The sequence below is a fragment of the Halichoeres trimaculatus genome, unplaced genomic scaffold, assembly GCF_033239565.1.
Source record: "Halichoeres trimaculatus isolate MK-OKI-2021-1 unplaced genomic scaffold, fHalTri1.1 fHalTri1_scaffold_5, whole genome shotgun sequence".
Lineage (NCBI taxonomy): Eukaryota > Metazoa > Chordata > Actinopteri > Labriformes > Labridae > Halichoeres > Halichoeres trimaculatus.
The window spans coordinates 37,201,381-37,214,290 of NW_027437183.1; the positions used below are offsets into that span (position 1 = coordinate 37,201,381).

General features: G+C 44.9%; 1 protein-coding gene across 1 annotated transcript; it reads left to right on the forward strand.

Moving 5' to 3' along the window:
- Positions 1–4,499: 4,499 nt before the first annotated feature.
- Positions 4,500–10,763, forward strand: gcnt4a (glucosaminyl (N-acetyl) transferase 4a). Its single transcript, XM_074670831.1, has 3 exons — positions 4,500–4,568; positions 9,115–9,184; positions 9,332–10,763. Exon 3 carries the CDS (start codon positions 9,333–9,335, stop codon positions 10,617–10,619), a length of 1,287 nt encoding a protein of 428 aa, XP_074526932.1. The 5' UTR covers positions 4,500–4,568; positions 9,115–9,184; position 9,332; the 3' UTR covers positions 10,620–10,763.
- The last annotated feature ends 2,147 nt before the right edge of the window (positions 10,764–12,910 follow it).

Sequence of the window (12,910 nt, forward strand, 5' to 3'; positions counted from 1 at the left end):
CCAGCATCAAAACATGTCTTGTCTTTCGGTGCCAAGTTTCTGCACCCTAAGGGTTAATCATGTGATCATGATCTGCTAATGCATGATGAATGGCTGTAATGTTACAGGTGGGTGGGGTTTGCAATGCAGGTTGTTGCCAACTTAGTGGCTTTGTTGCTGTAATTGGCGTCTTGTCAGACTGCTCCAGCATCTTTTCCTCAAAAAAAGCAACTACCGACAAATCTGGTGACTCTCTGGAGTTTGGAGACTAACGTGAAAGGCTGTATTGATCCCCAACCCACCCTGCTTCTCAACGAGCTGCGCTGAGTGCCATGCTAAGCCACTCCGCTGTCGAAAACATGCAGACAAACCAATCCTCCTCACTAACACAGCATTCCTCTCAGAGCGCAGACACACTGACCACCCTGTGCCGAAGCACACTTCAACCCTAAAGTGTAGATAGTTTGGCCAGCATGACTATAAGCGTGCCGCACTCAGACACAGTTCACTTCTCTGCTTTGGCACGCTTCAGAGAGGTGGGCTTCCGCACTGTTCACTTTCTGCACGAGCACAAGCACACGGACAGCACGTATGACCCATGACGAATGCTGCAGCCTGAGAAGACGCGCTGCTAATGAATCAAGCTTACACTGGTCAGTTTTGGTGGTCCCAAAACTGGTGGAGAAAGGAGGAGGATTATATTGACATTATAGAAAAAATCAGATAAAAGTTTGTTCATAGTTAAAAACACAATTAAGGTGCACTCAGCAGGCACTGACCTGGTACTCGTTTGCACCTGTTCTTTTGCACAGGAAAATTATTTGTTGTTTATTATTTTTTAAAAGAAAACTGCTGTAGAAAAATAAGACTCAGGATTCGTACTGTACTATGTAATTTTCTTTTTGTTAAAATTGACTTTTGACTTCAAATTAGTTATATAATCATATATAATTGGTACTGTTTAGGAACCAGTATCGAAGTGAAGGTATTGATATCAGTTGTGGTTGACAATTGTTGATGTGTACTGAGCCCTAGTTGGCATGCAGAATGTGGAACAAGCTGTTTTCACATGTGTGAAAACCAAACACGCCGACATTCCAAATGCGTCCTACGCGCCATCCGGGGCGAATCGGCATCCGAATGCGTCTTTGCATTGACTTTGTATGTAATCTCAAAGCTATTTCACATCCGGTGTCCATTAGACTCCTCATCACTGAATACTGTGAGGACAACAAGCAGGTCAAGAGTAGCTACAGATAGCCACAGATAGCTGCAGATACCTGCAGATTGCCACAGATAGACATGGATAACCACAGATACCTGCAGACAGCCGCTGGTAGACATAGAAAACTATGGATAGCCATAGATAGCAACCAAAAGACCCAGAAAGCCACAGATAGCCACAGATAATTGCAGAAAGCTTCTAATTGACACAAAGAGCCGCAGTTGACACAGACAACCACAGTTAGCCACAGATGAACACAGATAGCAGATAGAACCTAATCGCAGGCAGGATAGGATGGATAACAACTTGGAGAAGTTGTCAGCTCAGCTTGGCTGTAATGGGCCACCAAATTAGGTCATTTGGAATCGCCACAGAGATGACCAGTAAAAACTCCAAGGCAGACAGAAAGTTACTGAAAGTCTGCCTGACCCTAACAATCTTTATCTCATTTTTGGCTCCTCCACATCAGCCTTGGGAGACTGACAACACTCTTCTCTCCTGGATGGTATGCAGACAGATGCTCTACCCCATCCCATCCGGCACCTTCCATGGCTTGTCTCTGGTCTAGAACTCTTCGAGGCCGTCTCCATGGGGACAGCTGTGGCCTTGGCATCATCGGACAGCAGAGACATTGTTGAGTCGGTGTGGGGATGAAGTCCACAGGCTTCCACAAACACTCACATAAAGTCGCATGGCACACACACAACATTAGACTCAATGCCTTCTTTGCTCTGTTACAGTTCTAGTTGAAGAGGGATGATGCGTACATGCCCGAGAGAGGCTGCGTGCGCATCCCTCAATGTCTGTGCAGTGACATATGTGCGATTCTTGAGTTTTTGTTCGTTGTTATGATGTGCTTATATGCTGTGGCGTTTTTTTCTTAATCTCAAACTACACCCCCTGTTGGGGCATAGTCTGGAATTGACCTTTTTTTTCCCTTTCTTCTCCCAATGTTTTTATTTCATATCTATTATAAAAGGGCGCTGGGCACACAAGCAGCTCCCAAGTTTCTCCCATTCCTGAACTCCCATTTCACTGTGTGTTTCTGAAATGTCTTAAAAGGGATGTAACTGAAATGAAACTTTCCCTTAGGATCAATGAAATATTCTGATTCTGAAAGACACAGATAGCTACTAATAGACACAGAAAGCCACAAATAGCCGCAGATTCCTGCAGAGCTGCAAGTAGCCACAGAAAGCTACAGATAGCTGGGGATAGCTTCTAATAGTCACTGAAAGCCACAGTTAGCTCAGGTAGCCGCAGATAGCTACCAGAAGACACAGAAAATCACAAACAGCCACAGATAGCAACTGACAGACACAGAGAGCCTCAAGTCCCGTTTCCACCAAGCAGTCCGGTTCAGATCAGTATGGTTTGGTACGGGTTGGCTTGGTTAAGTTTGGTATTGTTCGCGTTATCACAGCCAACTGTGCCCCCTTGTGGTAGGCGACGTATAAGCTGGATGCCAACAGCCGCATGTAGTGTAGCACAACACAGTGTATCCCACTAATAGATCCAACGTAGAAGAAAAACGTAGCACAGTAAATAAAGAGCAACATGGAAGACATGCAGCATTTTGTTCTCTGTGATTGGCATGTGGCTCTTTGATACAAAGAACAATCAGGCTTTGTTTCAGAGAAGTCTGTGTGCCGCCAGGAGACATACAGCTGCTGTTGCACGGTAAGTGACGATTCTACCGACCAGTCAACGGTCTGCTGTGTTGTAGCTCCACCTTCTGAGAGCGGATTGGTTCAGTCTGGTACCCCACCATTTGTCTCGGTTATTTGGGGATCAGTCCTGGGATAAGTCAGTGGAAACGAGACAAAATTTGTGCCGTACCAAGACGAACTGACTCAGACTGCTAGGTGGAAATGCAGGTATAGATAGCCAAGCTGTCAGTCAAAGAGGCCATGCACCAAGGCAACACTTTTTCTTCAAGCATTTGAAGGTACACCTGGCTGTTCACTTTCACACCCTCCTGAATGAAGACCAAAGGAGACTTTGAGCCATCAGATGCAACAGCAGCCCACACCATGACTCCAGCTGGCTTCTGACAACAAAAATAAGTTCTGCAGCCTTCAGGTAGGTGCTGTGCACTAGGTGCATAAACCCCGTCATTCTGGGAATCGACCACTGCCTGAACGGTGAAGATCTTCTCATCAGACCAAACCAGGAGTTTGTGGCATTCTTGATCTCCTGCAGCATCATTTTCCCTGTCAAGCAGTTTTTTCTTAGAAGCAGCTGAAATCAGTTGTTTGTGTTGCATTTTTGGTGCTTTCAGTCCAAGATCCTGTTTGACGATTCTTCTCAGTGAAGTTCTTGAGATGTTCACTTCCTTTACTGTTGCCCTCATGCTCCTGAGAGGATTCCCTTCCTCACCATCTTAACAACCCTTTGGTCCGGACTGAACGTTTCTTCCAGGGATTGGCTTGCTGGTGGTATTGCCAGTCTTCTTGTATCGTTTCATGACATTGTAGACAGTCTTACGACAAACATTCACCTTTTTCATGATTTGCATTGTTGTCGGTCCAGCCTCCTTCAAGGCCACGATCTGGTCGCGCTTACCCTTCGATGCCATATTTGACAATCATTATGAGTAAAGAAATGAACTCAGGTACGTTAAAAGCTATGCCTTTTAAGAGAAACTATCCAAAATTTTAAGTTTCTAGGACAAAAGCTAAGCAAACAAAATAGAGATATACCATGGGTAAATCTTTCCAGCCCACCCTGTAGACGTGGAGCTCTATGGGGACTGACCCACTGCAAGAAACTGAGTCTTGTGGACACTTAAGGACCTGCACTTTTTTCATCTGTATATTATTGAATGTGTTTTCTTTTAGCCCAATTTATGAATTAAGATGTTTTTGCATCAGATTTTTTACTAAAAACAAGCTCAAGTGTGTCTGTGGCCAGAGGACGAGTCAGCATCAAGTCACATCTAATGATGACTTTACAAATGCTGTCATCAAAAACTTCCAGGAGGGCGTGGCTCGTCTTAGGTGTGTGTGTGTGTGTGTGTGTGTGTGTGTGTGTGTGTGTGTGTGTGTGTGTGTGTGTGTGTGTGTGTGTGTGTGTGTGTGTGTGTGTGTGCGTGTGTGTGTGTGTGTGTGGTCTCTGAGTCATACTGATGAGGATCGTGTCCAGTCTGCTGTTTCCCTGCTTTTTGCGGTGGAGGTTAATCATTAGTGTCAGGGTGCTGAATGTAACTGGTGGCTGTGACGTGCTGTGAGCTGTGACCGGGCAGGGGGCGGACTGATCCGGGACTCTGCCCCCCCGACACTCCCCTCAGTCCGCGAGCTTCCCCGGGCGCACAGCGGACCGAGGAGCGCTCTGCGCCGCAGAAGCGCACCTTTCTTCACGCGTGGTGAGTTCAGGGCTTCTTCTCTGTCTGCTCCCTCTGTGACTACTGTCCGTGTCTGAATGATCCAGGATCTGAGGGTAAACTGTGTTCCGCTCTTTGCTGCATCATGTGATTCCTTAAAAGGACAATTTACCCAGCACGTAGTGGGGCTGCTGCGGGAGAGAGAAGCGGACGGAAAAGTAGGAATCCCTCGGTGTGAATCCTCAGGAATGTAGCTTCAGGTCTAACCGGGGTCAGGGGACTACGTTCTGGTTTTAATAAGCACATTTCAGAGGGAAGAAGAAGTTCTTTTCTGTTCTGATGAAGTGTATTAGATCACTGCTCCATAACCATTATTGGTGTGTTGGTTGTTGGCATACTGAAGCTTTTGAGATGAGTTCAATTTTATAACCACGCTGAGTGAGGTGTTTAGTTTCTGCTTCAACTGGTGTTTGGGATCAGGAAGCTCAGTGTGTCACAGAAATCAGACCAACACTGGCAGCAGTAGGTCAGTCATGTTGGTCCGGAGTGTGTTAGGGAGGAAGCATGCAGAAACTAAACACTGCAGGAAAGTGAAAGGTATTTCAGCTCTGAGTCTAAATTCACTTAACCCTTAAACATCTGAGCCTCAAAACGTCTGCATGCTCTTTTTATCATTTCATATTGTGACTTTAAATAGGTCAGAAAATGTCCTGTGAGTCAGCGCTGTGGCCCATTTCTCTGCGACACTTGGAGGTTTTTAACAACTGGAGTCAGGGAAGACCGGGTATGGTTGTAACACTTTTTGCTTCAGCTCCAACTTCACTGAACTTTTGAGTCTTTCTCAAACATTAGTGCAAAGTTCCCACATGTGTTTACTACAAATGGCACCAATTCAGACCTCTGCAAGAATATCACAGTGCTCACCAAGTGATGTAAGTTATTACAATTAAACAAAAAAAAGAAAAAACCGAGATCATGCCCCTCAAAAAGAGGTTTATTGAAATAGAACAATCCAGAACAATGTCTCTCTCTGTGACTGACCATAACTCACTTCCTGTTTAACTCAAGAGTTCATCTGTAACAGTATGTATGCTCAAACACTACCGTGTAGCTGTGTAAAGAACACAGAGGTCTAACAAAAACAGTGTGTGTGTGTGTGTGTGTGTGTGTGTGTGTGTGTGTGTGTGTGTGTGTGTGTGTGTGTGTGTGTGTGTGTGTGTGTCTGTGTGTCTGTGTGTGTGTGTGTGTGTGTCTGTGTGTCTGTGTGTGTGTGTGTGTGTCTGTGTGTGTGTGTCTGTGTGTGTGTGTGTGTGTGTGTGTGTGTGTGTGTGTGTGTGTGTGTGTCTGTGTGTGTGTATTTTTAATCAAAGTCACATTCAACCTGTTTGTGAACCTAGAGTGGTGGCTTTTTGTTCTTATTTGAGGAGCAACATTTCCTCCTGCCCCTCGGAGGAAACCTTGCTACTGCTCCAGCAACCTACACTGGGATATCACTGGGTCCAGTAACCTACACTAGGATATCACTGGGTCCAGTAAACTACACTAGGATATCACTGGGTCCAGTAAACTACACTAGGATATCACTGGGTCCAGTAACCTAAGGTCGGATATCACTGGGTCCAGTAACCTAAGGTCGGGTATCACTGGGTCCAGTAACCTAAGGTCAGATATCACTGGGTCCAGTAACCTACACTAGGATATCACTGGGTCCAGTAAACTACACTGGGATATCACTGGGTCCAGTATCCTACACTGGGATATCACTGGGTCCAGTAAACTACACTGGGATATCACTGGATCCAGTATCCTACACTGGGATATCACTGGGTCCAGTAAACTACACTGGGATATCACTGGATCCAGTATCCTACACTGGGATATCACTGGGTCCAGTAACCTAAGGTCGGGTATCACTGGGTCCAGTAACCTAAGGTCGGGTATCACTGGGTCCAGTAACCTAAGGTCAGATATCACTGGATCCAGTAACCTACACTGGGATATCACTGGGTCCAGTAAACTACACTGGGATATCACTGGGTCCAGTAAACTACACTGGGATATCACTGGATCCAGTAACCTAAGGTCAGATATCACTGGGTCCAGTAACCTACACTGGGATATCACTGGGTCCAGTAAACTACACTGGGATATCACTGGATCCAGTATCCTACACTGGGATATCACTGGGTCCAGTAACCTAAGGTCAGATATCACTGGGTCCAGTAACCTACACTGGGATATCACTGGGTCCAGTAATGTACACTGATCACCACTGGACCCTCAGCTTCTGCAGTGATTGTTAGGAACATCGCAGATTCTATGAGCCTTTGTGACTGATTTGACTGATGTTGATGATGATGATGTTCTTTGTGACTTCAACAGATGCTTTTTTAAAAACATCTTCAGGCACACCTCTGTCAGTCTGTCTTTTGCACGCCTATATGTTATGTGACATTATTAGAATCAATCAAATGTTCTCAGTAGTACATAAGGGGATGTAATACTTTTTGAAGATGTGTTACAACCATCCCCACTCCTGTCAGCCATTGTTTAGCTAGCTGTATTAGCATCTAAGATTGAAATTAGCATGAGAAAAATGCATCACACTCAGCCTGAGAAACTACAATTTATTCTGATATAATTCAAATGGATTTATCTGGAATAGAATAAGAACTAAACAAAAGAATCTGCATGCAGCTGTTTACTGCAAGTCATATGAGAGTAAAACAGTGTAAAATAAAAATAAACACAAGAACACAATTGGATTTTAGAGGTTTAGTGAATGAAAAAAGCACTGCAATCAAATATGGAAACACTTTTCACAGGATGAACTTCAAATTTGAATGAAGTAAAACATTTAACAGTCTTTGTCCCTTAGTTTGTTAAACACAGTCCATTGCTTATTGTTCTACAAAGGATAGCACACAGTGCAATCCTCAAACCAAGCTCACACAAGACAGAGAAGACATGGCACACTGTTCTACCATAGCACAGTAAATACATGCACCATATTACACAATGCACAACACACACACACTTACACAGCATGGTGCTGTATTCTAAAAAGGTTACTGCACATTTTGAACTTTGAATTTTGCACATATTGTACAAACAAGACGTGGTACACTGTTCTGAAAAAGTCCCCACACAACACAAGCATCAATACACACAGATAATTGCATACATAAAGAAAAATCTAGATCAGGGGTCTGCAACCTTTACTCTCCTAGGAGCCATTTTGCCTCAGCACACCTGGATTAGAGTCGTTCAGGAGCCACAAAATCTACTTTATCTTCACAATAAAGACAATAAAGTGCATAAAGTTACAAACAAACAGTTAAAATCTAGTGAATAATTATCTGAATCACAAGGGTTTTTTTTGTTTTTGTTTTATTTGTTTATTTATTTCAAATGTATGAATTTGTACATGCAAAGTCTTGGTTATTTATTAGAAGTCTACAAATATTTAAAAAAAAATGAAATTTAATAAAGTTGGTGGGTTGTTGATGTTGTAGGAGGTGAAGTAGAGCAGTTGTGGGCTTTATTAACAGAAGATTTAGTGCAACAAAATGTTAATGCATGATTTTATTTAGTGTCAGTGTCTTTAATCATCAATACCCTCTGTAAGAAAAATAAAAGGCCACAACGAGCCACAGGTAAGGAGTCAAAGAGCTGCATGAGGCTCCAGAGCCCCAGGTTAAGGACCCTTTTTGGCCCTTTCAGGAAAGCTCAGTTCTGTTTTCTCTGCTTTTACCCATTTGCTCCTAGCTTTGTGTATTTACAGGCTTCCCTCAGTGTCTGAGTGAAATTACCCCCAAATCCACGTTTTGGCTGAAAGAGCAGCGTCTCAGCTTTCACAAACTGTATCAGAATGACAGTCAGCCAGAGTTAAAGGGTTAAGGCACTGAAGTAAAATCATTTTGATCCAACACTGTTCCTCCTGGACACAGCAGAGGTTTCCACTTGGTGTTTAAGGACGCGGTCACACTGGCCAATCCCGCCTAAGCACGCTTCAGCCCTAAAGCACGTTTGGAAAGCCCAGTGTGACAGCAACTGTGCCATGCTTGAGCACGATTCCCTTCCGTGCTTTGGCACGCTTCGAAGAGGTGGGCTTCAGCACGGTTTACTTCATGCACCAGCACAAGCAAGCGGACAGCGCGTGCGATCCATTACGTATAATCACCACGAGCGCCTCTCGACAATCATTTTAGACAAAGCGGGGGTGTTAGAGGGCTGTGTCGGGTGAAAACGACTCACCATAAGTCCAAAAGTCTGTAAAGTTGTAGCAGTGGTCTCTGTGTCTCATTGCTGACTCTGATGAGATCGCACTTCATGTAAACAGAGGCTTCATGATGATGGAGGCGGGCCATGCGCGTGTGTGATACCCGCTAAAGTCTGGTTCACGTAGGGGTAGTGTGACCGCTGGCCGTGCTCTACAGCTGGGGAACAGTGCTGCAGGGGGGCAGACGTGCTCAAGCACGACACGGTTTGGATGGCCAGTGTGACCACGCTCTAAATGTCTGATTTTGTTAAAGCAGAGTGAGTGTGTGGGGTGTTTGGACACTGATGGCTCCTTTTTGTGTTGAAGGGTCTCTGGTGAACCTGTGGGAGATGTTTGCAGAGCAAGAGAGCCGCACATGAAAAACCTCACGAGCAAGGTGAGTCTATCCGTCCTATGACCTGCCCTCTGAGCCCGAACCGTGCGGACTGTAGTCTGCACCTTCAGAACCTCATTGAGCCCACATCAGAGCCTCCACAGGTGAACTAACGCCTCCATGCTCTTTGTTTTTCATCTCTGTCCCCAGAATGAAAGTAAGATGTAGTCCCCACACCCACCGAGTGAGACACAGGTGTCTGCTGTTCTCCCTGTCCCTGCTGGCTGTCTGTCTGCTCAAGGTGGTTTACATCAAAGTCACCGTGAGGGACGGCGTCTATCTGGAGCCGTACGGGATCACTGGCAGCTGGTCCAGAAACCACCACGGGTATGATGTCAACTGCTCTGCCATCTACGAGCTGGACCCGGTGGAGATCGGGAAGGCTCTGGAGTTGAAACGGAAAGTGATCGTTGAACTGGACGACGAGAGCACGGTGAGTCTCACTGCAGAGTGCCAGATGTTTATCAGAGCCAGGGGTTACCATGACGTCCCTGTGTCAGACACCGAGCGGAGTTTCCCATTGGCTTACTCTTTGGTGGTGCATAAGAACGCCCCCATGGTGGAGCGGATCCTTCACGCCATCTACGCTCCTCACAACATCTACTGCATCCACTACGACCAGAAGTCATCTCCGGCATTTGTGAAGGCCGTTAAAAACCTGGCCCAGTGCATGCCCAATGTCTTCATTGCCTCCAAACTGGAGTCTGTGGAATACGCCCACATCAGCAGGCTCAACGCTGACCTCAACTGTCTCTCTGACCTGCTGAGGTCAGAGGTCAAGTGGAGGTATGTCATCAACCTGTGTGGTCAGGACTTTCCTTTGAAGACAAACTACGAGCTGGTGACGGAGCTGAAGCAGCTGAACGGCAGCAACATGCTGGAGTCCAGCCGACCCAGCGAGCTGAAGAAACAACGCTTCAGCTTCACACACGAGCTGAGAAACGTTCCGTACGAGTATAGACGAATCCCTGTCAAAACCGCCACTGCCAAACAGGCTCCACCCCCCGGATTTGAGGTGTTCATCGGGAGCGCGTACTTTGTCCTGTCCCGGGAGTTTGTGGATCACATCAGCAGCAGCGCCGTGGTGAAGGACTTCCTGTCGTGGTCTGCTGACACATACTCTCCTGATGAACACTTCTGGGCCACCCTGGTCCGGGTCCCAGGGGTCCCCGGACACATTCCCAGGTCAGAGGGGGACATCACAGACCTGAGAAGCAAAACACGCCTTGTCAAATGGAACTACTTAGAGGGAAGTCTTTACCCAGCATGCACAGGAACACACATGAGGAGTGTCTGTATCTATGGCGCGGCTGAACTCCGTTGGCTCCTAAACTTTGGACACTGGTTCGCAAACAAGTTTGACCCAAAGGTTGACCCAGTCCTGATCAGGTGTTTGGAGGAGAAGCTGATGGAGAAACGCCAGAGAGTAGAAACGTGACCAGAGTGAAGGAGAGTGGGAAGAGGTTAGGAGAGTAAGAAGAGTGAAGTAGAGCTGAAGAGCGAAGGAGAGTAATGTCTCAAATACCCCAGATACGTCTGCTGTCCGACTCCGCCTAATTGTGTCTTGACTGCGTCTGTCAACTTACACCAGCTGTGTGTTCAGTCCAACAAGCTGTATGACTGACAGACAGCTGGAGTCACAGACCGAGGAGTTCCTGCTCTTCCCCCTCCATTGATAAGTCTCTCTTCATTCTTGTTGGGCTGTAAAACCTAAAACCTGTTGACTCCTGATCTGGCTCCACTCATCATGTCTGTTTGTTGTTGACGTAAAGAGAAATACAAACTGATTTTGACACATTTTTGCTTTTTATTTTGAAAGTCACTGGGTGTTTTTAGCTAGTTTGGAATGGAAACCTTTTTGATCCGTTTGCCATAATAGAACAGAAACGCACTGCAGACACAATCTCTTTTCCATCACGGCAAATGGATCAGATAGGTTTTTATTCAAGTAGGAATGGGTACCTTTCACATTTGAAACGATACGATACCTGGCAGTTGGTATCGGCACTCAACGCTACCAATTTACGGTACTTTTTTGTGTTTATGTGGTAAAAAATATCAATTTTTTAAATAATAAAATGTAAGTTTTTTTCACTTTAATATATTTATTTTTCCAATATATATCCTTATAAAGCTGTGTTCATGTCCAGCATGGAAAATCACCTACTCTCCCACTCCCTCACAGTCACAAGGATGTATTTAGGTACCTAAACATGGTACCTTTTGATTTTTCGTGAATCAGTTCCCTGTACTTTTGACAGGAATTCAGTGGATATCTATAAAAGTACCTAATTCAGTACCCATCCCTACGTTCAAATCAACATATCAACTGGCTGGTCTGTCTTGTTGCAGGTAATACACAGCCATGCAAACGGACCAGATTGGTTTTCATTCCAAACTAGCTAAAAACACCCAGTGACTTTCAAAAAAAAAAAAAAAACATGTCAAAATCAGTTTGTATTTATCTTGACTAAAATGGTAAAAAAAAAAAAACGTAATGAGCAGAGCCAAACCAGGAGTCAACTGGTTTGAGGTTTTACAGCCCAACATGAATGAAGAGAGACTTATCAATGGAGTAGGAAGAGCAGGAACTCCTCGGTCTGTGACTCTAGCTGTCTGTCAGTCATACAGTTTGTTAGACTGAACATGCAGCTGGTGTAAGTTGACAGACACTGTCAAGACACAATGAGGCGGAGATCTTTCTGGTGTATTTGAGGCCTAAAGGAGCATAAAGGAGAATGAAGATGAGTAAAGGAGATTAAAGGGAATAAAGCGTAAGAGTGAAGTAGAGTATGAAGAGTGAAGGGCAGTAAGAAGAGAAAGGAGAGTGAAGTAAAGTGAAGAAGCAGGTGTTCAGGTATTTATTTTGTAAAGCCTCAGCATGCTAACACACACTGTGTGAGTTTGAGGAGCTGCTGCTCAGTCAGAGCTGAACTCCATCCATCACTGAACTCTGAGTGTAAAATCCATCAGTGGTTTGAACATGGACAGAGATTTCTCTAAAGGTTCATTCTCTCTTTTCCACAGATTCAGGACTCTTGTATTTTTAAGATGTTTGCCTTGTTTCTGAAATGATTTTATTTCTGCATCTGAGGTTATTTACTTACTGTCTTATTGTTTTTTTTCTTGGTGCTGAGTTCTCATGCTTTTGGAGCCATTACAGCAGTGCCTTAATATCCCAGGATGCACTGCAGCCCTGGTCCCTTTGCTGTTTCCTCAGTCAGAAACTGTCTGAGATAAATAAATCTGTCATAATAAATAAATAAATATTAATAAATAAATTGGTGTCTTATCCAGCCAAACACTACTGAAGCTTCCTCTGTGCTGTGAGTTTTTGTAGATGCTTCACTTTGAACCGAGCAAGATGAGGGTTATATTTCACAGTCTGTGGTCTAACCTGATCAGAAATCTAAGAAATAACCATTACTGGTGCTGATAACCTCGTTTTAAAGTGTGGATTAGGATTAGGAATATGTCTAGAAGGGGGACTTTTTCCAGAAACTCCTCACAGGGTCCTTTAAGGTGACATATCAAACCCTGTCCAGAGTTATGACACAGGCCCCTGATGTCTAAAAGAACAGACTCTCCTGCCCTGCTGGAAGATCAGACCAGAAACCTTAAAGGTATAGGTCTGGAAGTGTTGTGGTGGGTTCATGAAAAAAAAAGTTGAGTCCCATTGGAGACTGAGCTTCAGATCAGAAGGTTGAAGTATCACCTGTGGAAGTGTCA

Bases quoted from the DNA above. Each gene is read 5' to 3' on its own strand.
- gcnt4a (XM_074670831.1), top strand. From the start codon at position 9,333: ATGAAAGTAAGATGTAGTCCCCACACCCACCGAGTGAGACACAGGTGT.